The following is a 24,556-nucleotide window of genomic DNA, read 5'->3' on the forward strand; positions in this document are numbered from 1 at the left end:
ACTTGGGTCTCCAGCTGTAGTTGGACTACCACTCCCATCATCCATACCTAGTAGGACCAGTGGTCAGGGATGATGGGAATTGTAGTCCCACAAACAGCTGGAGAACCAAGTTTGGGGGAAAAACAGCAATTAGTTGCAATCCCTTTTCCTCTCCATTCCTGGCAGATCGGAGCAACCCGCGCACGATGTACAACCCCCCGGCAAAAGACACGTGTCTGCGGGACCGCGCCGGCTCTGCGCTTCCAACCCACGAGGGCGAGGAGGAAAAAAACAACCAAAAACCCCCAACCCGTAGCACGTGTGAACCGGCCTTTTTCCGCGATGATTTGCAAAGGCGGCGTCTTTCCCGCGCGGCGCGGGGCGAGCGTAACGTGTGAACGAGGCGTGACGCGTGTCCCTCCTCCCAGGCGGCTTTCTCCTTTTTTTTTTTGCAAATCCCGAGCCGTTTTACGTAGGAAGGATAAATCGTGGGGCGGTGCGGGAGAGAAAAAAGCGGGCGATCGGCGGCTCCGCCTCGGCCCTGCAGGGGGCGCGCTTCCCGGCCAGGCCCCCGTTGCGAGTGTTGCTTTTTTCCTCGCCCCCCCCCCCCCGAACCAAATCGCTACAATTGCGCCTTGTATGTTTGCCTCGGATGTGAGCAGCCCAGCCGCGCGCCCGCCTCCTCCTCCGATCCTCCGATCCTCGGGCTGCCCCCCTCCCGGGACCCCCCCAGCCCGGCCCGGCCCGGCCCTGGAGCCCCGATCCGGCCCTTCTCCCGCCCAGAGCCCCCCCAGCAGCCCAGGGCCATGGCCGAATGGGCCCCTGCCCAGGTGAGCCGGGAGAAGGTGGGGGGGGGGCGAAGATGGAGGGGAGGGGGGAGGCATGATCCGGATCGAGAAGTTGATTCGGAGTCCGGAGATGGTTGGGACCCCCCCCCCCCGCTGTGGATGCATGGGGGGGGGTTAGGCCTCTTTGCAGCCTGGGATGGGGGGGGTCGGTGGGGTGGGATGGGAAAGAGGGCCCCCCACCCCCAGTAGACCCCAATAGTTTTGCTGGGAGTGTTAAAGGGGGGGGAGAATGTCCTGGGGGAGGAGATCTCTTGTGGGGGGGGGAGAGGATCTATTTGATTTTCCTTGGGAGAGGAGGATGCGTGGGGGGGGGGGAAGAGGGGCTGATCCGGATTGGGGGAGGGGGTTCCCGGTGGGGGGGGGCAGAGCTAGTATGAATGGGGCTGGAAGGAGGTGTGTTTGTGGGGGGGGATAATGTGAGGGAAAAGGTCCCATTGCAAAAGCTGGAGGTGTGGGGCAGCCCTCCCTTCCCAGGGGATCCAACTTGAATAACAATATGGGGGGCAGGTAAGCTCTGCCCCACATAATCGATCGCCCCCCCCCCATTTGAACGGCCATGCCAATTCAACTTTGCAAAGGGGGGGCCTGGACCCGTTGAATATTTTACTGGACCTCGGAGTTGGGTCCTGTGCTGTCTCCCCATCTATTCCTCTGTTTCAATTTTCCTGGAGGGGCCCAACTGCTTCAGGGCCCCCCCTTGGCTTCTCATGGTTTTTTGGGGGGCACAGATATCTGGGGGGGAGGAAAGTCGGCATTTTGGAGGGGCGACCCCCCCCCCCAGAGGCTCGCCCATCCTCTCGAATGCAGCCATGCTGTTTTTGCACAAGCCTATTTCTGCAACTTTGGGGGACCTCTGAGAAGATGCCCAGTTTGCTTTTGAGAAAAGGGGGGTAGGGAGTGATCTCTCCCCCCCCCCCAGTAATGAGATTATTTTTTCTCCCTTGGGGCATCCCAATAATGAATATCTAACCCCTTCCTTGCAGTGACACAGCACTCGGGTTGCAGAGTTATTTATTATTATTGCTATTAATTTGTTGCGTTCATATCCAAGGAGTTTGAGACGGTTCCCCCCAGTTTTCGTTTACCCCCCACAACAACCCTGTGAGGTTTGGCTGAGAGGCAGTGACTGGCCCAAGGTCTCTTCACGACCCAGCAGAGACTTGAACCCAAGTCGTACTCTGCTGCTCTAACCACTAAACCGCACTGCCGCTCAGCTCTCTCTAGCAACTTGGGTAAACTTGGTAGGAACGGCTTGATTCCCCTCCTGCATTCACGCCTGGCAAGGGACCCCAACCTCTTGCCTTTGACTACAACTCCCATCATCCAAAGCTAACAGAGCCAGCGGTCAAGGATGATGGGAATTGTAGTCTCAAAAAATGGTAGTCCTCCGTGATTTAAAAAAGACCTTTAAAGTAAGAGAAAGGGGTACGGGGAACACAGTTAAGCATCCTTTAAAATATCATTTTTAAATAATCAGTTGCCAGGAAAGTGTTGCCCAAAATTGGGTCTCCAGCTGTAGTTGGACTACAACTCCCATCACCCCTAGCTAGCAGGACTACTGGTCAGGGATGATGGGAATTGTAGTCCTAAAACAGCTGGAGACCCAAGTTTGGGAAACTGACTTAGAGTGAGAGCAGTTTCCAGAGTGCTAATTTAAGTGTTGAATACAAATACACACAAACACAAAAATGCCTTTAGCTTTACCAAATCCCCCAGCGCTTCTACTCTAACATTAACCCACAAACAGCCCCCTAGGTGGACCTTTGCGTCACATCCGCACCAGGAATTTAATGCACATTAATAATAATAATAGTAGTAGTAGTAGTACCGTATTTTTTGCTCTATAAGACTCACTTTTTCCCTCCTAAAAAGTAAGGGGAAATATGTGTGCGTTTTATGGAGCGAATGCAGGCTGCGCAGCTATCCCAGAAGCCAGAACAGCAAGAGGGATTGCTGCTTTCACTGCGCAGCGATCCCTCTTGCTGTTCTGGCTTCTGAGATTCAGAATATTTTTTCCCTTGTTTTCCTCCTCCCAAAACTAGGTGCGTCTTGTGATCTGGTGCGTCTTATAGAGCGAAAAATATGGTACTTTATTTGTACCCCAGTCGTCTTGCTGGGTTTCCCCAGCCACTCTGAGTGGCTACCAACAGAATAATAAAAACACGATAAAACATCAGACATTAAAAGCTTCCCTAAACAGGGCTGCCTTCAGATGTCTTCTGAAAGTCAGATACAGTAGTGGTTTATTTCCTTGACATCTGATGGGAGGGCGTTCCACAGGGAGGGCGCCACCACCAATAAGGCCCTCTGTCTGGTTCCCTGTAACTTCACTTCTCGCAGGGAGGGAACCGCCAGAAGGCCCTCGGCGCTGGACCTTAGCATCTGGGTAGAACGATGGGGGTGGAGACGCTCCTTCAGGTATACTGGACCGAGGCCGTTTAGGGCTTTCAAGGTCAGCACCAACACTTTGAATTGTGCTCGGAAATGTACTGGGAGCCAGTGTAGATCTTTCAAGACCGGTGTTATGTGGTCTCGGCAGCCGCTCCCAGTCACCAGTCTAGCTGCCGCATTTGAAACATTTGGTCCCCCCCTGTATTATCCTGGGAACTGCAGTTTTTTTAAAAGGGTGCATGGAATTGCAGCTCTGTCAGGGAGCCAACTACAATTCCCAAGGTTCTTGGAAGCGGGGGAACGTACATGAAAATTATGGTGTGGCTCTGGCCAGCGATTGGCGCTCCATTAAAATGGGGTTTTTGCTTCTTGGTGTCTGTGGCAGGGAGAAGGTGGCACCCGTTTTTTCAGGCTAGGGCTGATGGGAGTTGTAGTCCAACGACATCTGGAGCAGGCGTAGGCAAACTCCGGCCCTCCAGATGTTTTGGAACTACAATTCCCATCATCCCTAGCTTGCAGGACCAGTGGTCAGGGATGATGGGAATTGTAGTCCCAAAACATCTGGAGGGCCGGAGTTTGCCTATGCAAAACATCTGGAGGCTGACTGGTTGACTGAGGCTCTTCTCAGCCACCTTTCAGGGCAAAGCCCTCGTTACCGAAAAGCACCCTAAAATATCATCTCATATTTCAGTAAATACAGACTCAGCTCAGAGCGCTCAGCTTGGCGTTCAAAGCCCTAAGTGACTTAATAATAATGAATTATTATTATTATTATTATTATTATTATTATTATTATTATTAGACCCCCAGATGCTATAGACCTTCTTGGCTGCCAAGATTGACAGAGGGGACTCTCTGCCACCAGAGGCTTAGGGTGGCAGCCCGGAGACGATTGCCTTCTCTAGTGCAGCCCCTGTTTTTTATATTGACATTTAATTGGATGAATTTCATTTATAAAGAAAGAAAGTGATGAAAGAAAGAGTTCAATAAGTGCGGAAAAGAAAGGTGCAGTCTAATGCAGTTAGTATAATCAGTTACATTTCCATACTAAGTGATATTAGGATCTTAATACACATACGGTTATTAATAAACCGGCTACATTCTGTATAAACTCGTTCCAAACATCAATATATTTGTCAAAAACAAAGTCTGCGTCTATCAGCAATCCATTCATAAGCTGCAGGTGTTGTTGCGTTGTCAATCCATTGATGAAAAGGAATCGCATCTGCATTCTTCCAGTTCATCGGTATCAGTCTCTTAGCAGCTTCCATAAAATAGCTATATAATTCAAAATCATATTCTCCTCTGAAAATGTTCACTTTTTCCATACGGTCATGTTTATATAGCCTAGCGCTTCTCCCAAAACTTATTAAATATAGAACACTGTAAAAACATACGTTTCAAAGAGGCACTGTCCTTCTTTCATCTCCAGCAAAAAGCCATTTTTAGCTAGTCCTTTTTTATATAAACGTAAAGGAGTCCAATAAATTCTGAGCGTTATTTTCTGTTGTGTAAGTCTTGATTTAAGATGCATCGATACCTATGGTCCCAAGGCTGAAACACTGTCCCCTAAGTTGCAGAACTCCTTCCCCACCAGAGTTTCCTGTGAATATTGACCTTTTTACCCTGCTAAATATACCTGAAGGGTATATTTTTAGGACTCACCTTGTTTTTGTTTTTGTTTTTGTGATTGTAAATTGTTTTAAAGTGCTCTTAATATCATGTTTAATATTGCAACCTGCTCTGGGAACTTGAGAGTGAAGGGCAGGTGAATAATAATAATAATAATAATAATAATAATAATAATAAATGTTTGAAACATCAGTCTAAAAGTGGCGTACCACTCTGGCATGGCAAGAGAGAATGGCAAGTGTGGCAAGAAGATTGAAGGACGATCAGAAGTAAGCCCCGCTGCACTGAGTTCAGTGATATTTACTCCCAAGTAACTCACTACAGCCTTGAAGTCTAAACCAGGCATAGGCAAACTCCGGCCCTCCAGATGTTTGGGACTACAATTCCCATCATCCCTAGCTAGCAGTACCAGTGGTCAGGGATGATGGGATTTGTAGTCCCAAACATCTGGAGGGCCGGAGTTTGCCTATGCCTGATCTAAACCAACTTAAACTTGCTTCAGAACCGCATCACTATCAATCCTTTAAATGTGAGTAAGTAAATAAAAATGCCCTGAAATAAATAAAACCATTGTGATTCTTCTAACCCCAGAAATTCATATTGGCTCTCAGCGATCGATGAAAAATCCTCTAGAGCTTCAATCTACAAATTAAACCAATTAATATTTTCAGCCCTATCTGGTTGCGATAATGTTTGGAATGTTTCAGTGACGTAGGCTAATTCTGTTTTGTATACGTGGTGCTAAGAATACTGCAATTCTCCACCCGGTTGACTAATGGAAAGATGGATTCTGCAAGCAGTATAAATCAAACATAAGATGCACACAAACTTATCAATTAATTTTCTTGCATTTATATCCCAGCTTTCTTCCATCATGGGAGCCAAGACATCTTACCTTGTAATTTTTTTCCTCCAGCTTTGGATTATGTGAAGGTCAAACAGTTTTTGATACCCCCTCCAATTCCTGCACCTTACAAAGGTTTACAAAGCATTAGGTGAACCTAATTTGAACCCTTATACAGAGTCCGACCATTGCTTCATCTGGAATAAACTTGAGACCTTCAACATGCAAATCATATACCATACCAGTGAGCTATGACCCTTCCCCCTAATCTGCCACATACTTAGAAACCTACCTTGTAACAATGAGGTCTAGAACCTTTAGTTTTTGTCTGGTGAAATGAAACTTGGGGTTCTGAGAACACTGTGTGCAAGTACCAGATTCTGTACTGAGTTGGTGAGTCACCCTCCTCAAATTCATTACAGGAGCACCTGTTTAGAAACTGGTTGCTGGCTCTTGAGCTTCATTTTCCTCTTCCCTCCTTGTCCCTCACTCCTTGTGTGTCGTGTTCTTTGAATGTTGCAAGCCTTTGAGCAGAGACTGTCATATTTTTTTTAATGGATTGCATGCCGGCTACTCTGGGAGCCTTTTTCGGGTAAAGGTAAAGGGACCCCTGACCGTTAGGTCCAGTTGCGGACGACTCTGGGGTTGCGACGCTCATTTTGCTGTATTGGCCAAGCGAGCCGGCGTACAGCTTCCGGGTCATGTGGCCAGCATGACTAAGCCGCTTCTGGTGAACCAGAGCAGTACACAGAAACGCCATTTACCTTCCCGCTGGAGTGGTACCTATTTATCTACATGCACTAGTGTGCTTTCAAACTGCTAGGTTGGCAGGAGCAAGGACCGAGCACCAGGAGCTCACCCTGTTGCGGGGATTCGAACCGCCAACCTTCCGATCGGCAAGTCCTAGATTCTGTGGTTTAACCCACAGCACCACCCGTGTCCCTTTCAGGTGAAGAGTGGTGTGCAAATTCTCCAAAGTAATAAAATAGAAGCAGTAAAAGATGGGTTTGTCTTGTGGGGAGGCGCTTGGGTCTTCTCAGAGAGCCAGTGTGGTGTAGTGGTTAAGAGCGGTAGTCTCGTAATCTGATGAACCGGGTTCGATTCCCCGCTCCTCCACATGCAGCTGCTGGGTGACCTTGGGCCAGTCACACTTCTCTGAAGTCTCTCAGCCCCACTCACCTCACAGAGTGTCTGTTGTGGGGGAGGAAGGGAAAGGAGAATGTTAGCCGCTTTGAGACTCCTTCGGGTAGTGATAAAGCAGAATATCAAATCCAAACTGTTATGTACTGAAGTTCTCACCCTGGGCCAGCAGGGGGATACTGTAGATAGTTATGCAAATGAAGGATCGAAAGTGACATTAAGTGATTGGATAGTTTGTATGCAAATGAAGGATCGAAAGTGACGTTCAGTGATTGGATAGTTTTAGAAAATGGCAACAGTTACATTGTTCTGGAGCTCTATATAAGCAGGCTGACTGAGCTCCTAAGCCAGTTCTGTTCCAGTTTACAAATAAAGAGCTGCTTTGGAAGAATCGCTGTGTCGCCTGATATGTTTGCCCACAACTTAACACAAACTCTCTCTCCAGATCCAGGAATGGAACGTGGAGGCTCAGCATCTGATGCCCCTCCAGCCCCCCCTGGTCCCCGAGCTGAGCCACATGCGGGAAGCCCAGCTGCACACAGCGGAGGCGTCCCTGTGGAGCGTGGTGGCCACGGTCCAGGCCATGGAGAGGAAGATAGACCTGCTGGCCACCCGCCTGCTCAGCCTGGAGGGCAGGTCTGGGACAGCCGAGAAGAAGTTGCTGGACTGCGAGAAGACGGCCATGGAGTTTGGGAACCAGCTGGAGAGCAAGTGGGCCGTGCTGGGGACCCTCATCCAGGAGTACGGGCTGCTGCAGAGGAGGCTGGAGAACGTGGAGAACCTCCTGAAGAACCGCAACTTCTGGGTCCTGAGGCTCCCTCCGGGGGCTAAGGGAGAAATCCCCAAGGTATATGTTTGCCCCCCATTGTATGGAAAAAGCGAGTCAAAGTCTTGGCACTTTGGGGGCTTTTTCTTTTGCACATTTTTGGTGTGCTCCCCATGACCCCGTGGACTGGAAGATAAGGCCCAAATATTTGAACGCTTTGACCGGTTCGATTAGCTGATTGTCCATACACCAACTGTGGGGTCTATAGTTTCTTGAGAAAACCATAACTTTGGTTTTCTGATAATTTACGCAATACACTGAGAATTCTCTTATCAATCTTTTTAGGCCTATTTTTGTTTGGGATAAGAGGACCGCATCATCAGCATATACCGTATTTTTTGCTCTATAAGACTCACTTTTTCCCTCCTAAAAAGTAAGGGGAAACGTGTGTGCGTCTTATGGAGCGAATGCAGGCTGTGCAGCTATCCCAGAAGCCAGAACAGCAGTTTTCCTCCTCCAAAAACTAGGTGCGTCTTGTGGTCCGGTGCATCTTATAGAGCGAAAAATACGGTAATAGTACAGAGATTGGTTTTGAGGCCAATTTAGGAGTGTGGAATTCTGAAGATGTTAAGCACTGGACCATGGGGTTTATGTATAGGTTACAGAGTGCCGGGGCTAAAATGCATCCTTGCTTGACTCCCTTTGTGGCTGGTACGGATCCTGTAAGTTGGCCATTTGTAGAACAACGCACTTTCAGCACAGTGTCTTTATAAAGGCAGTTAATCAGATATAATAATCTTTTGCCTATGCTTGAGGTGTTTAATTTGGCCCATAGTCTTACTCGTGAGATTGAATCAAAAGCAGCTTTCAAATCAGTGAAAGCAGCTTGAAGCACACCAGAAGATTGCTTAGCCGTACTTATCTATGAGGTGGGCTAGGATGAAGCAATGGTCTATAGCAGATCTTTCTTGCCTGAATCCTGCTTGCGCTTCCACAAGGATAGCCTCAACATCAATCCAGTTGATCCATTTACAGTGGTACCTCGCAAGACGAAATTAATTCGTTCTGCGATTTTTTTCGTCTTGCGATTTTTTTCGTCTTGCGAAGCACGGATTTTGGAAAAGCTTCAAAAATCACCAAAGTCTTCAAAAACCTCAAAAAAGGCTACCACACCGCGTGCTATGAGTTGCTCCTCGAAGTGAATGCACGGTTTCAAGAAAAAGGAAACAAACTTGCAAGACAAAGGAAACAAACTTGCAAGACGTTTTCGTCTTGCGAAGCAAGCCCATAGGGAAATCCGTCTTGCGAAGCAACTCAAAAAACGAAAAACTCTTTCGTCTTGCGAGTTTTTCGTCTTACGAGGCATTCGTCTTGCGAGGTACCACTGTATTGTGGAGGTGTTTTGCATATAATTTACAAACTATAGGTAAGAGGCTGATAGGTCTGTAGCTGGCCGGATCCGATGCAGGGCCCTTTTTGAATATTGGGATGATTACCGCAATGGCCCAGCTGTCGGGGAGTAAACCAGATGAATCAATGTGAGAGAATACTGCCGCAAGCAGAGGTGCCCACCGAACCCTCCAACGTCCGGGGAATCCAAATCGGGCCGCTCGCTTGTTTTGCGGGAGCCAGCCGACTCGTGCCAAAGCACTGGAGTAAAAACGAAAGGGACATTCTGGGATCCCATCAGAAGCCGAGACGGCTTCTGCAATTCCAAGATGTCCTGCTTAAATTGGGGTGGTTGAGCTGCTGGGTTCGGTTGGTTAGAGCGTGGCGCTGATAACGCCAAGGTTGCAGGTTCGATCCTCGTTTGGGAGAGCTACTTATCCCTGCATTGCAAGGGGTTGGACTCAGGGCCTTGCAGAGCCAGGCAGAGATAGATAATGTGCCCTCCTTATGGCTGAGTGGAGATTTGAACCCTGGTCTCTCGCCCAGCACTCTAACCACTACCCTGCGTTGGCTCTGTAATAATAATTACAATGATTTGCAGATGCCGGTGACGTTTGTTGACATTGCCGTGTATTTCTCCGCCGAAGAGTGGAAGAACTTGGCCGAGTGGCAGAAGGACCTGTACAACAATCTCGTGAAGGAGAACTACGAGTCTTTGCTCAGCCTAGGTACGGAAACATCCGTCCCGCTTGCATCGTATTTAGAAGGTTCGAAGCATTTCGTGTTCATAGTCCTCGCGACAACACTGTAAGGGAGGCCGGTATTCGTTATCCTGCGACACGACCTGTGAGATTTCCTGAACGGATTGTGACTTGCCTATTAGGTTTGTGGGGAGAAGCAAGATTCAGAAAGCAGACTTCGAAGAACAAAGCATTTAGCCACCGTTCTGGACACTAATTTCAATTTTAGCCAGGTTCTAGCCAAGCATCTCCTCCCCCCCCCCCAATTTTTTTATTCATTTTATAACAAATAAACAGCACAAACAGGAAAACAAACAATAGAAACAGATTCTTGTCTTATCCTTATTTTTTCTAAACATTGTTAGGTGGGCTTCCCCAAGTCCCCCCTATCTGATTTTCATTTTACCTCATCTTTAGCAGTTCACATATATCATAATTTCTAACCATTTTTTTTAATCACACTTACTTTAACCATAAAAATCTTCACATTTTATCACTTGCAAATCATACTATTTTAAAATACACTATCTTCTACTTCTAACCCTACAGCCTAAATCTGCTTTCAAAGCTATTCTAAGATCTAAATATTAACATATTATTATTAAACTTCTTCCACCATCTCTTCTCTCTGGTCTCGGAGTCTCCCGGTTAGTTCGGCAAGTTCCATATAGTCCATCATCTTCATCTGCCATTCTTCTATACAGTGGTACTTCAGGTTAAGTACTTAATTCATTCCGGAGGTCCGTTCTTAACCTGAAACTGTTCTTAACCTGAAGCACCACTTTAGCTAATGTGGCCTCCTGCTGCTGCCGCGCCGCCGGAGCACGATTTCTGTTCTCATCCTGAAGCAAAGTTCTCAACCTAAAGCACTATTTCTGGGTTAGTGGAGTCTGTAACCTGAAGCGTATGTAACCTGAAGTGTATGTGACCTCAGGTACCACTGTAGTTGGTAAATCTTGTTTCTTCCAGTTCTTCGCTAGCAATATTCTCACAGCTGTTATGGCATACAGAGAGGGAGATCTTTTCTCCAACCTAACATTATGAACTTCCAACACATTGTTTCCCAAACTTGGGTCCTCAGCTGTTTTCAGACTATAGTTCCCATCATCCCTGACCACCGGTCTTACTAGCTGGGGATGATGGGAGTTGTAGTCCAAAACCAGCTGGAGACCCAAGTTTGGAAAACGCTGTTCTATCATGCCACCTCTTGTTGTTGTTTAGTCATTTAGTGTCTGACTCTTCATGACCCCCTGGACCAGAGCACGCCAGGCACTCCTGTCTTCCACTGCCTGGCTCCACAGGCAAGGGCAAAAATGCTTTGGAATTTGCTGGAAGCCACAAGGCTTTGGGTTCAGGTCCTGATGGTTGTTGTTTAGTCGTGTCCAACTCTTCGTGACCCCCTGGACCAGAGCACGCCAGGCACTCCTGTCTTCCACTGCCACCCGCAGTTTGGTCAAACTCATGCTGGTAGCTTCGAGAACCCTTTCCCACCATCTCATCCTCTGTCGCCCCCTTCTCCTTGTGCCCTCCATCTTCCCCAACATCAGGGTCTTTTCCAGGGAGTCTTCTCTTCTCATGAGGTGGCCAAAGTATTGGAGTCTCAGCTTCAGGATCTGTCCTTCCAGTGAGCACTCAGGGCTGATTTCCTTCACAATGGAGAGGTTTCATCTTCTTGTAGTCCATGGGACTCTCAAGAGTCTCCTCCAGCACCATAATTCAAAAACATCCATTCTTCGGCGATCAGCCTTCTTTATGGTCCAGCTCTCACTTCCATACATCACTACTGGGAAAACCATGGCTTTAACTCTACGGACCTTTGTTGGCAAGGTGATGTCTCTGCTTTTTAAGATGCTGTCTAGGTTTGTTATTGCTTTTCTCCCAAGAAGCAGGCGTCTTTTAATTTCGTGGCTGCTGTCACCATCTGCAGTGATCATGGAGCCCAAGAAAGTAAAATCTCTCACTGCCTCCATTTCTTCCCCTTCTATTTGCCAGGAGGTGATGGGACTAGTGGCCATGATCTTCGTTTTTTTGATTTTTGATGTTTTGTTCATGCCACCTCTTACCTTTCCTCTAGACTAAAAAATCCCAGCGCTGCAACCTTTTTTTGTAACACCTGGAAAGCACGAGGTTTAAGGAAGGCTGTGCTCAGAACGGAGGGATTGTTTGGGATCTGTAAGGAGAAATCATGGAGCGATGAAGGATGACTTGTGTTCGCTGGGGAGGGGGAAGAGATCTAGCTAAAAATCCTCCTCCTTCAAAGTCTTTATCTTCTCTTCTCCATGCCTTCTCCAGGAGGAGATACTTTTGGTTCCGGGGGGGGGGGGGCGTATTTTTTGGTAACTTCTTTATTGAAAGTTCAAACATATGTGTACCAAAAATGACGAGATGCAAACGGAAAGGAGAAACAGAACCCACACAGAAGGGAAAACAAAACCCCAAACTGTATACCATATTTTTCATTCTATAAGACGCACCAGACCACAAGACGCACCTAGTTTTTGGAGGAGGAAAACAAGAAAAAAAATATTCTGAATCTCAGAAGCCAGAACAGCAAGAGGGATTGCTGCGCAGTGAAAGCAGCGATCCCTCTTGCTGTTCTGGCTTCTGGGATAGCTGTGCAGCCTGCATTCGCTCCATAAGACGCTCACACATTCCCCCTTACTTTTTAGGAGGGAAAAAGTGAGTCTTATAGAGCAAAAAATACCGTATTTTACAAGGTTGTTATAGTATTTCACCAGCTCTTAACATATTACAGTATTTATAAGAATGGATTCCAAATATCATTGAATTTGCCCATGGCAAGTCTGCGTTTATATGCTAGTTGTTCATATGTTGTGAGTTTGTGTAAGTCTCCAATCCAATCGTAGAAGGATTTTAATTTTTTCAATGTTTATTTTTCCAGTTCATCAGTAGCTGTCTTTTTGCCGTGGTCAATGCACGGAGAGTCCACTCGTATTGTCCTTTTGTCAGGTTCCATGTGCTGGGTATATACCGTATTTTTCGCCCCATAAGACACACTTTTTTCCTCCTAAAAGGTAAGGGGAAATGTGAGTGTGTCTTATGGAACGAATGGCGCTGCACAGAGAGGGAGAGCTGCGCAACGCCTGTTCAGCAAAGCAAGAGGAGGAACAGAAGGAGACCCTTCTGTTTCTCCTCCCGCTTCACTGAAGGGGCACTGCGCAGCTCTCCCTCTCTGCGTAGTGCCTCTCCTGGCTTCTGCCTTAGCCGTACACAGCCTCTTCACGCAGGGGGAGGTTCATCCCGTTGCCCTGAAGAGGCTTGGCACAGTTATCCCAGAAGCCAGAACGGCGACACGGTACAGTGGTGCCTCGCAAGACGAAATTAATCCGTTCCGTGAGGCTCTTCGTATAGCGGTTTTTTCGTCAAGCCCATTGACAGCTTAGCGGATTAGCGCTATTAGCGGTTTAGCGGCTTTTAGCGATCAGCTGTTAAGCGGCTTATCAGCGGATCAGCTGATAAGAGGCTTAGCGGCTTAGGAAAAGGGGGGGGGAAAGGGGAAAAAAACCGCAGGAACTCGCAAGACATTTTCGTCTTGCGAAGCAAGCCCATAGGGAAATTCGTTTTGCGAAGCACCTCCAAACTGGAAAACCCTTTCGTCTAGCGGGTTTTCCGTCTTGCAAGGCGCTCGTCTTGCAGGGCACCACTGTATCCCAGAAGCCAGATTCCTCTTGCTGTTCTGGCTTCTGGGATTCAGAATAATTTTTTCTTGTTTTCCTCCTCCCAAACCTAGGTGCACCTTATGGTCTGGTGCGTCTTATGGAGCGAAAAATACGGTAATTCAGGAGGATGTTTTGCTCTGTAAATGTGAGGTTGTTCCATACAGTTCTTTTGATGGTTTCGGTTACTAGCTGCCAAAGTCTTTCAATACAGGACAATGGAAAAAAACAGACGTTTTAGAGAAGCATTGTCTCTATTTCTCCAGGAGCGGACGTTAACATTTCCAAACCGGAGACTCATCCCAGGATTGAACGCGGCGCAGAGCCATGTATTCCGGAACAGCAGAGCACAAAGGAGAGGGAGATATCTACGGATCCTTGCACAGGTGAGGAAAGCAATTTGGAAGAAATTGGGTGTGCAAGGAGGGGGAAAAGGTAAAGGGACCCCTGACCATTAGGTCCAGTTGTGGCCAACTCTGGGGTTGTGGCGCTCATCTCGCTTTATTGGCCAAGGGAGCCGGCGTACAGCTTCCGGGTCATGTGGCCAGCATGACTAAGCCGCTTCTGGTGAACCAGAGCAGCGCACGGAAACGCCGTTTACCTTCCCGCTGGAGTGGTACCTATTTATCTACTTGCACTTTGAGGTGCTTTCGAACTGCTAGGTTGGCAGGAGCAGGGACCGAGCAGCAGGAGCTCACCCCATCGCGGGGATTCGAATCGCCGACCTAGGCTCTGTGGTTTAACCCACAGCGCCACCCACGTCCCACTCTCCTTACAGAGCTACAATTCCCAGAGTAGTTTAAAATTTAGGCTCTCTCTCCCCCCTCTCCCCCGGGGAACTCTGGGAATTGTAGCTCCGTGAGGGAATCAGGGGTCTCCTAGCAACTTGTAGCACCATTGAGAAACTACAGTTCCCAGGGTTTTTTGCAGAAAGCCAGAACTTCAAAGTGCAGTGCAGATGGGGCCTAATTCTTTTTGCATCTTTACCAAGCTACCAGCTTTTGAAACGGCTTTATAACAGCCCTGTATCCTGACTGCCTTTCTCTTCGTACAGTTGTACCTCCTCAGAAGCCGAACGGAATCCGTTCCGGAAGTCCGTTCGACTTCCAAAACGTTTGGAAACCAAGGCGCGGCTTCCGATTGGCCGCAGGAAGCTCCTGCAGCCAATCGGGAGCAGCGGAACCCGTGTCGGACGTTCGGGTTCCAAAGAACGTTTGCAAACAGAACACTCACTTCCGGGTTTGCAGAGTTTGGGAGCCAAAATGTTCAACTTGCAAGGAGTTCAGCTTCCGAGGTACGACTATATACCCTTCAGGAATTTCCAAACCAATTAGAAACGGATTTCATATTGATTAGCTGCATAGATCAGGATAATAATTCTCTTCTGGTCTTCCGTCTCGACAGCCCCTCTCAAAACTCCTCTCCAGCAACCAAGAGTCATAAATAATATTTGCACATGAACGACACTCCCAGCTGTCCAAATGGGCTGTATAGCCTCTCAATTATCATAAATCTTCCCCCTCTCCTTCCAGCTCCATTGTCAGAAAAGCAGCTTTCAGATCCAAGCATAAAAGGAGCAATTTGTTGGTTCTTCAAAAAGAAAAGGGAAAATTGCTCTTCTGCTGATGTCCCCAACAAGATACCTGCGGGCACAATAGCAATTCATCTTTTGGGGGGACAGGGGGCGGGTGGGTGTGGGGGACTCCCTGGTCCTGAATGGGGCAACTGTGCCCCTGAAGGACCAGGTGTGCAGCCTGGGAGTCATTTTGGACTCACAGCTGTCCATGGAGGCGCAGGTCAAATCTGTGTCCAGGGCAGCTGTCTACCAGCTCCATCTGGTATGCAGGCTGAGACCCTCCCTGCCCGCTAACTGTCTCTCCAGAGTGGTGCATGCTCTGGTTATCTCCCGCTTGGACTACTGCAATGCGCTCTACGTGGGGCTACCTTTGAAGGTGACCCAGAAACCGCAACTAATCCAGAATGCGGCAGCTAGACTGGTGACTGGGAGCGGCCGCCGAGACCATATAACACCGGTCTTGAAAGACCTACATTGGCTCCCAGTACGTTTCCGAGCACGATTCAAAGTGTTGGTGCTGACCTTGAAAGTCCTAAATGGCCTCGGTCCAGTATTCCTGAAGGAGCGTCTCCACCCCCATCGTTCAACCCGGACACTGAGGTCCAGCGCTGAGGGCCTTCTGGCGGTTCCCTCATTGCGAGGTTACAGGGAACCAGACAGAGGTCCTTCTCGGTAGTGACACCCACCCTGTGGAACACCCTCCCACCAGATGTGAAGGAAATAAGCAGCTATCCTATTTTTAAAAGACACCTGAAAGCAGCCCTGTTTAGGGAGGTTTTTAATATTTAACGCTTTACTGTTTTTAACACTTGATTGGGAGCCGCCCAGAGTGGCTGGGGAGACTGAGCCAGATGGGCAGGGAATAAATAATATATTATTATTATTATTATTATTATTATTATTATTATTATTATTATTAAAGTGGCGAGAGTGGTCACCTTTTCCCTCCCTTCAGAAGGGAGCAACCACTGCCTTCTTATAGAACCATAAAATTATAGTGTTAAACGGGACCTCCAGGAGTCATCCAGCCCAACACGCTGCGATAGAGTTCAGGAATCACGACTAAAGAATCTCTGGCAGATGGCCATGAAACCTCTGATAAAAAAAAACTGCTTATGTTTACCATATGTGGAATTTTAGGTTAGGTTTTCTGCACCTGAAATTTGGAGAAGGTGGAGAGGGAACTTGCTTGGGTCAGCAAGCCTATTAAAGAATCTCTTCCTCTGTCCTTTCCCTCCTTTTTACAGAACCCTTGATTTGCACGCCGGACGTCCTGAGCCGCATCAAACAAGAGGAGCCTTTTGCAGGGGGAGGCCAGTTCACAGAGGAAAGAGGGATGCCAACAGATCCGTGTTCAGGTGATTTGCATGGAAGGGCCCTGAGGGTCATCTAGTCCAACCCCCTGCAATTGTTATAATAAATAATGATATTTTTTTATTTATACCCCGCTCATCCCGGTTCAGAAAACTGGGCTCAGGGTGGCTAACAACAAATTTAAAACACTTAATCGATGCAAGAAGCACCAGCTTAAAATACAGTATAAAACGTGACTAACAATAAATTCAGAATTCAAAAATCAATTTAGGGGGGGGGGAAATCCATCCAATAAACATTAGATGATCACCAGGGCTAGCTGGCTAAATTAGTCCTATTTGGGCAAGTGAGGAGACCAGGGGAGAATTAGCTGTGGGATTCCAGAGCGGGTAATCTTCATAAAAAGGGGAAGGGGAGAGAAGGAAGGGAAATAAAAGATCAAATTAAAGGCCAGGCGGAATAGCTCTGTCTTACAGGCCTGACGGAAGGAGGTTAAACCCTGAAGGGCCCTGGTCTCATGGGACAGAGTATTCCACCAAGTCGGAGCCATCACTGAGAAGGCCCTGGCCCTGGTGGAGGATAATCTGACTTCCTTAGGGCCCAGGACCTCTAAACTATGGTTATTCATGGACCTTAAGGTCCTCTGCGGGGCAGACCAGGAGAGGCGGTCCCATAAATACGAGGGCCCTAAGCCACAAAGGGCTTTAAAGGTCAAAACCAGCACCTTAAAACTGACCCGGTACTCCACCGGGAGCCAGTGCAACTGGTAAAGCACTGGTAAGTAATATTATTATTGGTAAATATTATTATTATTATTAAATTTACCTATATCCACTCTATACCCAGGGGTCCCAGGGTGGTTCACAGACTAAAATCAAGATATAAAACCACAAAATACTTAATAAAATTAAAAACCACAACCCCAAAAAACCACATTTTAAAAGGGCATAGGACCTAAATCAGATCAACCAAAGGCCTGGTTAAAAAGGAACGTTTTTGCCTGGCGCCTAAAGGTGTATAATGAAGGCACCAGGCAAACTTCCCTGGGGAGAGCATCCCACAAATGGGGAGCCACTGGAGAAAAGGCCCTGTTCTCATGTTTTGCCACCCTCCGAACCTGTCATGGAAGAGGCACACGAAGGAGGGCCTCAGAAGATGATCTCAGGGTCCGGGTAGGTTCATCTGGAAAGAGGTCTTGTGGTCCTGAGGAATCGCAGCTAAAGAATCCCTGAGAAATGGCTGCCCAACACCAGTTGAGAAACCTCCAATGATTCATCTTCCAAGGAAATCTGTTCCACCGCTGACTAAACAGCTCATAGCCTCCCAAAGTTCTCCCTAATGTTTAGTCGGAAACTTCTTCCTTGTCATTTGAACCAAACCGGTGCCCTCCAGGCGTTTTGGACGGTCACTCTCACCAACTGCCTGGGTGCTGATGGGAGTTGTAGTTCAAAACATCTGGCGGGTACCAGGTTGGGGGAGGCGCCTGCTCTTTAGGACTTCCATTGTCATCTTGTTTTTTGACACTCACTTTTTAGTAGAATATGTGGGGGATTCCCTGGTCTTGAATGGGGTCACTGTGCCCCTGAAGGACCAGGTGCGCAGCCTGGGAGTCATTCTGGACTCACAGCTGTCCATGGAGGCGCAGGTCAGTTCTGTGTCCAGGACAGCTGGTGATTAGCTCCATCTGGTACGTAGGCTGAGACCCTCCCTGCTCGCAGACTGTACTTGCTCTGGTTATCTCCCACTTGGACTACTGCAATGCGCTCTATGTGGGGCTACCTTTGAAGGTGACCCGGAAACTACAACTAATCCAGAATGCGGCAGCTAGACTGGGGACTGGGACCGGCCGCCAAGACCATAGAACACCAGTCTTGAAACACCTACACTGGCTCCCAGTACTTTTCCAAGCGCTATTCAAAGTGTTGGTGCTGACCTTTAAAGCCCTAAACGGCCTCGGTCCTGTATACCTGAAGGAGCGTCTCCATCCCCATTGTTCTGCCCGGACACTGAGGTACAGCTCCAAGGGCCTTCTGGTGGTTCCCTCACTGCAAGAAGCAAGGTTGCAGGGAACCAGGCAGAGGGCCTTCTCGGTGGTGGCGCCCGCTCTGTGGAACGTCCTCCCATCAGATGTCAAGGAAACAAACAACTATCTGACTTTTAGAAGACATCTGAAGGCAGCCCTGTTTAGGGAAGTTTTAAATACTTGATTTTTATTCTGTTTTTTATCTGTTGGGAGCTGCCCAAAGTGGCTGGAGAAACCCAACCGGATGGGCAGGGTAAAAAATAAACAGCAACACAACTACTACTACAGTGGTACCTTGGTTTAAGAACAATCCTGTTTACGAACGATTCGGTTTACAAACTCCGCAAAACCGGAAATAGTGTCTTGGTTTGAGAACTTTACCTTGGTCTAAGAACGGAATCTGAACAGTGGTAGTGCACTGGCGGTGGGAGGCCTCATTAGGGAAAGCGTGCCTCAGTTTAACACCAGTTCTGAGAGATCTGCATTGGCTCCCAGTACTTTTCCAAGCGCTATTCAAAGTGTTGGTGCTGACCTTTAAAGCCCTAAACGGCCTCGGTCCTGTATACCTGAAGGAGCGTCTCCACCCCCATCATTCTGCCCGGACACTGAGGTCCAGTGCCGGGGGCCTTCTGGCGGTTCCCTCCCTGCGAGAAGCCAAGTTACAGGGAACCAGGCAGAGGGCCTTCTCGGTGGTGGCGCCCGCCCTGTGAAACGCCCACCCACCAGATGTCAAAGAGAAAAACAACTACCAGACTTTTAGAAGACATCTGAAGGCAGCCCTCTTTAGGGAATCTTTTAATGTTTAATAGGTTATTGTATTTTAATATTCCGTTGGAAGCCACCCAGAGTGGCTGGGGAAACCCAGCCAGATGGGCGGGGTATAAATAATAAGTTGTTGTTGTTGTTGTTGTTTTGAGACTCGTTTTTTAGTAGAATAGGCCGACCTGTGCCAGATGATTTGCACTGCAATTCCCAGTCGTGCTGGCTGGGCTAATGGGAGTTGTAATACAGAACAGCTGAAGCTGGGGTTGGGGAAGACCAGAACAGGTCAATCTTTTTGATAGACAGGCTTTGACCTCTTCTGTGCCAGGGTTTGGGCGGCCATGCAGAGGTTCTCGTTCGCCTGACCGACACGAGGGCCGCCTTCTTCTGAACTGTTTTGTTTGGTTCTCTTTGCAAAGGAGCTGAGGGCCTCATGTCCGCCCATGACTTCTTGTCGTGGATTAAGCAAGAGGAGGAGCCATGCGTCAGGGAACACTGGGAGTCGGCAGAGAGAGACATCCTTACGGGCCCCGGCACAGGTGAGCAGCCTTTAGGATGGGCATGTCTGCCTCTGTTCCTGCATTCACCCATATAGCTGCAATCCCTTGTCCCTTTCAACTGTGTGATTCTAAGTCTCTTTCCTCTTCCCTCCCCATTCCTTTTTCCTTTTGTGTCGTGTCCATGAGATTGTGAACCTTCAAGCCGGAACTGTCTCTGTACATCACTTAGAAACCTTTAGATGCTTTGTAAGCATTCTAGGATAATGCTGGGGCCTCCAAACAGTTTAGGTATGTGGGTACATTTGGGTTTCTGAGAAAGTGCTAGTCCAACCCTCTGCAATCTAGTCCCTCTTCTTCCAGATCGGCCGATCCCTGAGATAGAAAGTGTGTGTGCCTATTTATTTTATTCTTCCTAAATCTCTTAAGTGTTTTACAGTGTTACCTTGGTTCTCAAACTTAATCCGTTCCAGAAGTCCGTTCCAAAACCAAAGCGTTCCAAAACCAAGGCGCGCTTTCCCATAGAAAGTAATGCAAAATAGATTAATCCGTTCCAGACTTTTAAAAACAACCCCTAAAACAGCAATTTGACATGAATTTTACTCTCTAACGAGACCATTGATCCATAAAATGAAAGCAATAACCAATGTACTGTACTATAAAATAAATAAGCAGCATTGTAGATGATAAAAATTAAAATTGTTTTTTTTTAATTAGCTGAACTGATGATAGTCCTTGTTTGGATTGGGGGCTTTTATCCATTTCCACAGTCACACAATCAATCAATCAATCAATCAATCAGTAGTAGAACTGGGCTCCACACAGTCACAAAAACAAATTAACCGAAAAAGCCTCAAAAACAAAAACGCAAAATAAATATCAAAAACAAAAGTGCCAAACTTAAATCTGTTCCGGAAGTCCGTTTGACTTCCGAAATGTTTGAAAACCAAGGCTGGTGCAGGTGGCCCAGAAACAATAGCCGACAGCCACATTGGAGGTTCGGCTTCCGAAATACGTTCAAAAACCGGAACACTTCTGGGTTTTTGGCATTTGGGAACCAAGGCGTTTGAGAACCAAGGTACCACTGTACATAGTGTGCTTTTTCAAGGGAGCTGAGCAAAAGTTGGACCCAGCGGCATTAAACCTGAGCCCTGGAAAGCCGATAGAGCGGGATGAGGAAGTGGGGAAGAGTGCCCTTCTTTCAACTTCCTCCTTCTGCTCTGTATCCTTCTCAAGGGAGAAAAGGGAATCTCCTTGATAAGGAGACATGGGAGGTGTTGTGAAAGCCATAGGGGGAGATCTCAGGGGTTCCATTGTGCCCGCGGACACCCTGTTGGTGACCCCTGAGCTGTGCCCCTTGGGCTAAACTCTCCCAGTCTCTCTCCCGAATAAAACCCCTGTGGAAGTGACTTCCTTTGTTGTTGTTGTTGTTGTTGTTGTTGTTGTTGTTTTTTAATGAATATTTATTAGCATTTTCAAAAAACACACAAAAACAAATTTAAACAAAAAACAACAGAAATACAAAAATCCAAAACTTAAAAAAGCAATTAAAAAAACCACACACATAAAATTTCAATTACTTATATTCATTAACTTGATTCTCAGACCTCCTCTCACCTCCCCTTCTTGTATTCCAATTTGAATCATTAATTCAGCAAATCCTTATTACCTTATTTTCATTTAATTTAAACCTTTTTAAAAGCCAATTTTAACTTATCCAAATTTGAACATCGGTACTTATACATTGTTACTCATTCTTAAACATTTTCCCTAAAGTCGACCGAAATTTCCCTTCCACAGCTTTCCCCAATTCCATACAGATAGCAAAACAAAATAACAACAAAGCAAGTTATAGTTAAATACCCTTTGGATTCCCAGACTCCACCCACCCCTTGGAAGTGACTTCCTTTGCCACCCCCTGTGGCTGGGATGAATAACTGCGTCCCATTCTTTTTGGGCTTTGAAATACAGCGGTAGCTCTGGATGCGAACGGGATCCGTTACGGAGCCCCATTCGCATCCTGAAGTGAACGTAACCCGCGTCTGCGTGGTTTGAGCGAAGGCGCATATGTGAGCGGCGAAACCCGGAAATAACATGCTCTGTTACTTCCGGGTTGCTGCAGAGCACAACCCGAAAATATTCATCCCGAAGCTACTTCAACCCGAGGTATGACTGCAATCCTGAAAAATGATCGAAAAAATAAATAAATAACTGCGGCCTGTTTCCTCTCTGGAGAGCCAGTGTGGTGTAATGGTTAAGAGCGGTAGACTCGTAATCTGGGGAAACAGGTTCGGGTCTCCGTTCCTCCACATGCAGCTGCTGGGTGACCTTGGGCTAGTCACACTTTTCTGAAGTCTCTCAGCCCCACTCACCTCACAGAGCGTTTGTTGTGGGGGAGGAAGGGAAAGGAGAATGTTAGCCGCTTTTTTTTTTTTAATGATATTTATTAAAGTTTAACAATAAAAACATACACAAACAAAAAACAAAAAGAAACAAGTATAATTTCCATCCTTTTTTTCTTAAGCCTAATTTCCCCGACCTCCTCATGCCTCCCCCTTCTGTATTCTAATTTCATTATCTAATCAGCAAATCCATTCCCTTATTTCCCATAGTTTTTAATAATGTTCTTTTTCCATAATCAATACCCCTGAAAACCACATAGTTTATAAACCCATGTCAATTCTAGCCTTCATTAATTTTATAATAATAATTTATAAAGATAGTCTTTAAATTTCTTCCAATCTTCTTCCACTGTCTCTTTCTCCTGGTCTCGGATTCTGCCAGTCATCTCTGCCAGTCCCATATAGTCTGTCATCTTCATCTGCCATTCTTCCAGAGTGGGTAGATCTGGTGTCTTCCAATACTTTGCAATAAGTATCCTTGCTGCTGTTGTAGCATACATAAAAAATGTTCTATCCTTCTTTAGCACCACATGGCTAACCATGGCGAATGGAGAATGTTAGCCGCTTTGAGACTCCTTCGGGTAGTGATAAAGCGGGATATCAAATCCAAACTCTTCTTCTTCTTCTTCTCTCTTCCTCCCAGCTGGCGACGCGATGGCCGTCAAAGCCGAGACCCAGCGCTCGTGCCCGGAAGAACCGGCGCGGACCAGGGATTCTGTGTTCCATGGTGAGGCCCCCGTATCCGCCGGGGCGGCGGCGGCATCGGCGGCGATGGAATCCTACGTGGGCCCGGGTGGCCCAGTCGCGCCGCCCCTGAGCCCCGCCAGGAGCCGACCGGGTAAATCCATTGAGTTAGAGAGCGAGTTGCAAGGCCTCTTTGCCCCCCAGCCGCCGGCCGAGCGCCCCCACGGCTGCAGCGAGTGCGGGAAGATGTTTGGGGTGAAGAAGAGCCTGAAGGTTCACCAGAGAAGCCACCACAGCCAGGAGCGGCCGTACGAATGCGCCGAGTGCCGCAAGAGCTTCAACTGCCACTCGGGTCTGGTGCGGCACCAGATGACGCACCGCGGGGAGCGGCCGTACAAGTGCGAGGAGTGCGGCAAGTGCTATAGCCGCAAGGAGCATCTTCAAAACCACCAGCGGCTTCACACGGGCGAGAGGCCTTTCCAGTGCCCGGTCTGCGGCAAACGGTTCATCCGCAAGCAGAACTTGCTGAAGCACCAGCGCATCCACACCGGGGAGAGGCCCTATCAGTGCGCCGAGTGCGGGAGGAGTTTCCGCTACAAGGAGTCCCTCAAAGACCACCTGAGGACTCACAGCACCGAGCCCCCCGCCCAGAGGCTGCCGCCCTCCCTGGGCGGGGAGCCACTCCCGTAAGGCCCTGTGAGGGAAGAAGGAGAAACAGCTTTCTCCATAGCTGTCAACGTTTCCCTTTTTTTAAGGGGGATTCCCTTATTCCAAATAGGATTCCTCGCAAGAAAAGGGGAAAGTTGACAGCTATGGCTCTCTCTTGCACTCCTTCTCCCCCCCCAAAAAAAACTCCTCCCCTCAGCCTCCTTCCCCTCCAGTGCCTCCCGATTCTGTCCGGCGCGGGGGCATAGCCGCCGCAAAGACCGCTGGACGGTGGGCGTGAAACGAGGCCGCCTTGGTTCTGCGAATGCCGCGGGGCAGCCGCACCTCGTTCCCCAAATGCGCACCGCTTTGCTCCCGGATCGGCCTTTGCGGAACAAAAACGAGCGGAACCCGAAAGGGACGCGGGCAGCGCCGTCTCCCACAGGCCGGAACCGCTAGACTTCCTGGAGACGGACGCTGAGGATCTGACGGTTTTGCTTAGGGATGTTTCTAGCCCTCATTGAGGAGGGGGGGTTGCAGGAGCATGGCGGCAGCGTGCGCATGTGTGTTCTAAACGCTCAGAAACCAAATTCTAAACCCCACACTCTGCTTACTACATGTCTCAAATGGGTTTATTTCCCCCCTCGCACATCTGGAAGGAATGATTGCAATTTTAGCAGGACATTAGCCTTGAGCAGAAGCCCCCGGAACGGACCCTTTTTGGCTAAAATGAGGCTTCTCGTACGTACGAATAAGGACGTTTGCGTCTCCCTCGTCTCTTGGGTGGCCAGTTTGCGTTGCTCCTCTGCGGGACTTATTTGAGCCTCCGCTTTTCTTTTCTCTTCTCCCCTCAGGGTCTGCTTCTGTTCACAGCCTCTGAACAGTTTCACTGCAAAGCACCTTTTCCAGGTCTCACCCCCCACCCCCCGAACCCCAACCCCCAAGTCCTGCATTTCTTTCCCCACCGCAAGTATATTTATTCGTTCTCGTCCCTCTTTCCTCCCATGCCGTTGCTTTTATTTCTAAAAAAGAAATTCCTTTTATCTCATGACAACGCAGTCCAACTCTGTTTTTAAAAATAAACATTAAAAAAAAAGAGAGAGAATTATTTCCGGGTGTAGTTTTGTATCGAAGGTGCAATGCAAATAAAGACAAAATAGAAAGGGTGTGTGGAAGCAAAGGAAGCTGCTATGGTTGCAGTTTTTATTCATAGGATCATAGAACTATAGGAAAGGGACTCAGGGGTC

The 24,556-nt window shown here is 47.9% G+C and overlaps 1 protein-coding gene across 1 annotated transcript; it reads left to right on the forward strand.

Moving 5' to 3' along the window:
* Nucleotides 1-514: 514 nt before the first annotated feature.
* On the forward strand, nucleotides 515-24,414 carry ZNF282 (zinc finger protein 282). The gene is made up of 7 exons (XM_081834411.1): nucleotides 515-809; nucleotides 7,280-7,681; nucleotides 9,591-9,717; nucleotides 13,673-13,792; nucleotides 16,230-16,340; nucleotides 19,501-19,620; nucleotides 22,624-24,414. Exons 1-7 carry the CDS (start codon nucleotides 786-788, stop codon nucleotides 23,352-23,354), a joined length of 1,635 nt encoding a protein of 544 aa, XP_081690537.1. The 5' UTR covers nucleotides 515-785; the 3' UTR covers nucleotides 23,355-24,414.
* Nucleotides 24,415-24,556: the final 142 nt, after the last annotated feature.

The sequence above is a fragment of the Podarcis erhardii genome, assembly GCF_964252035.2.
Source record: "Podarcis erhardii genome assembly, chromosome: 12".
NCBI classification, from domain to species: domain Eukaryota; kingdom Metazoa; phylum Chordata; class Lepidosauria; order Squamata; family Lacertidae; genus Podarcis; species Podarcis erhardii.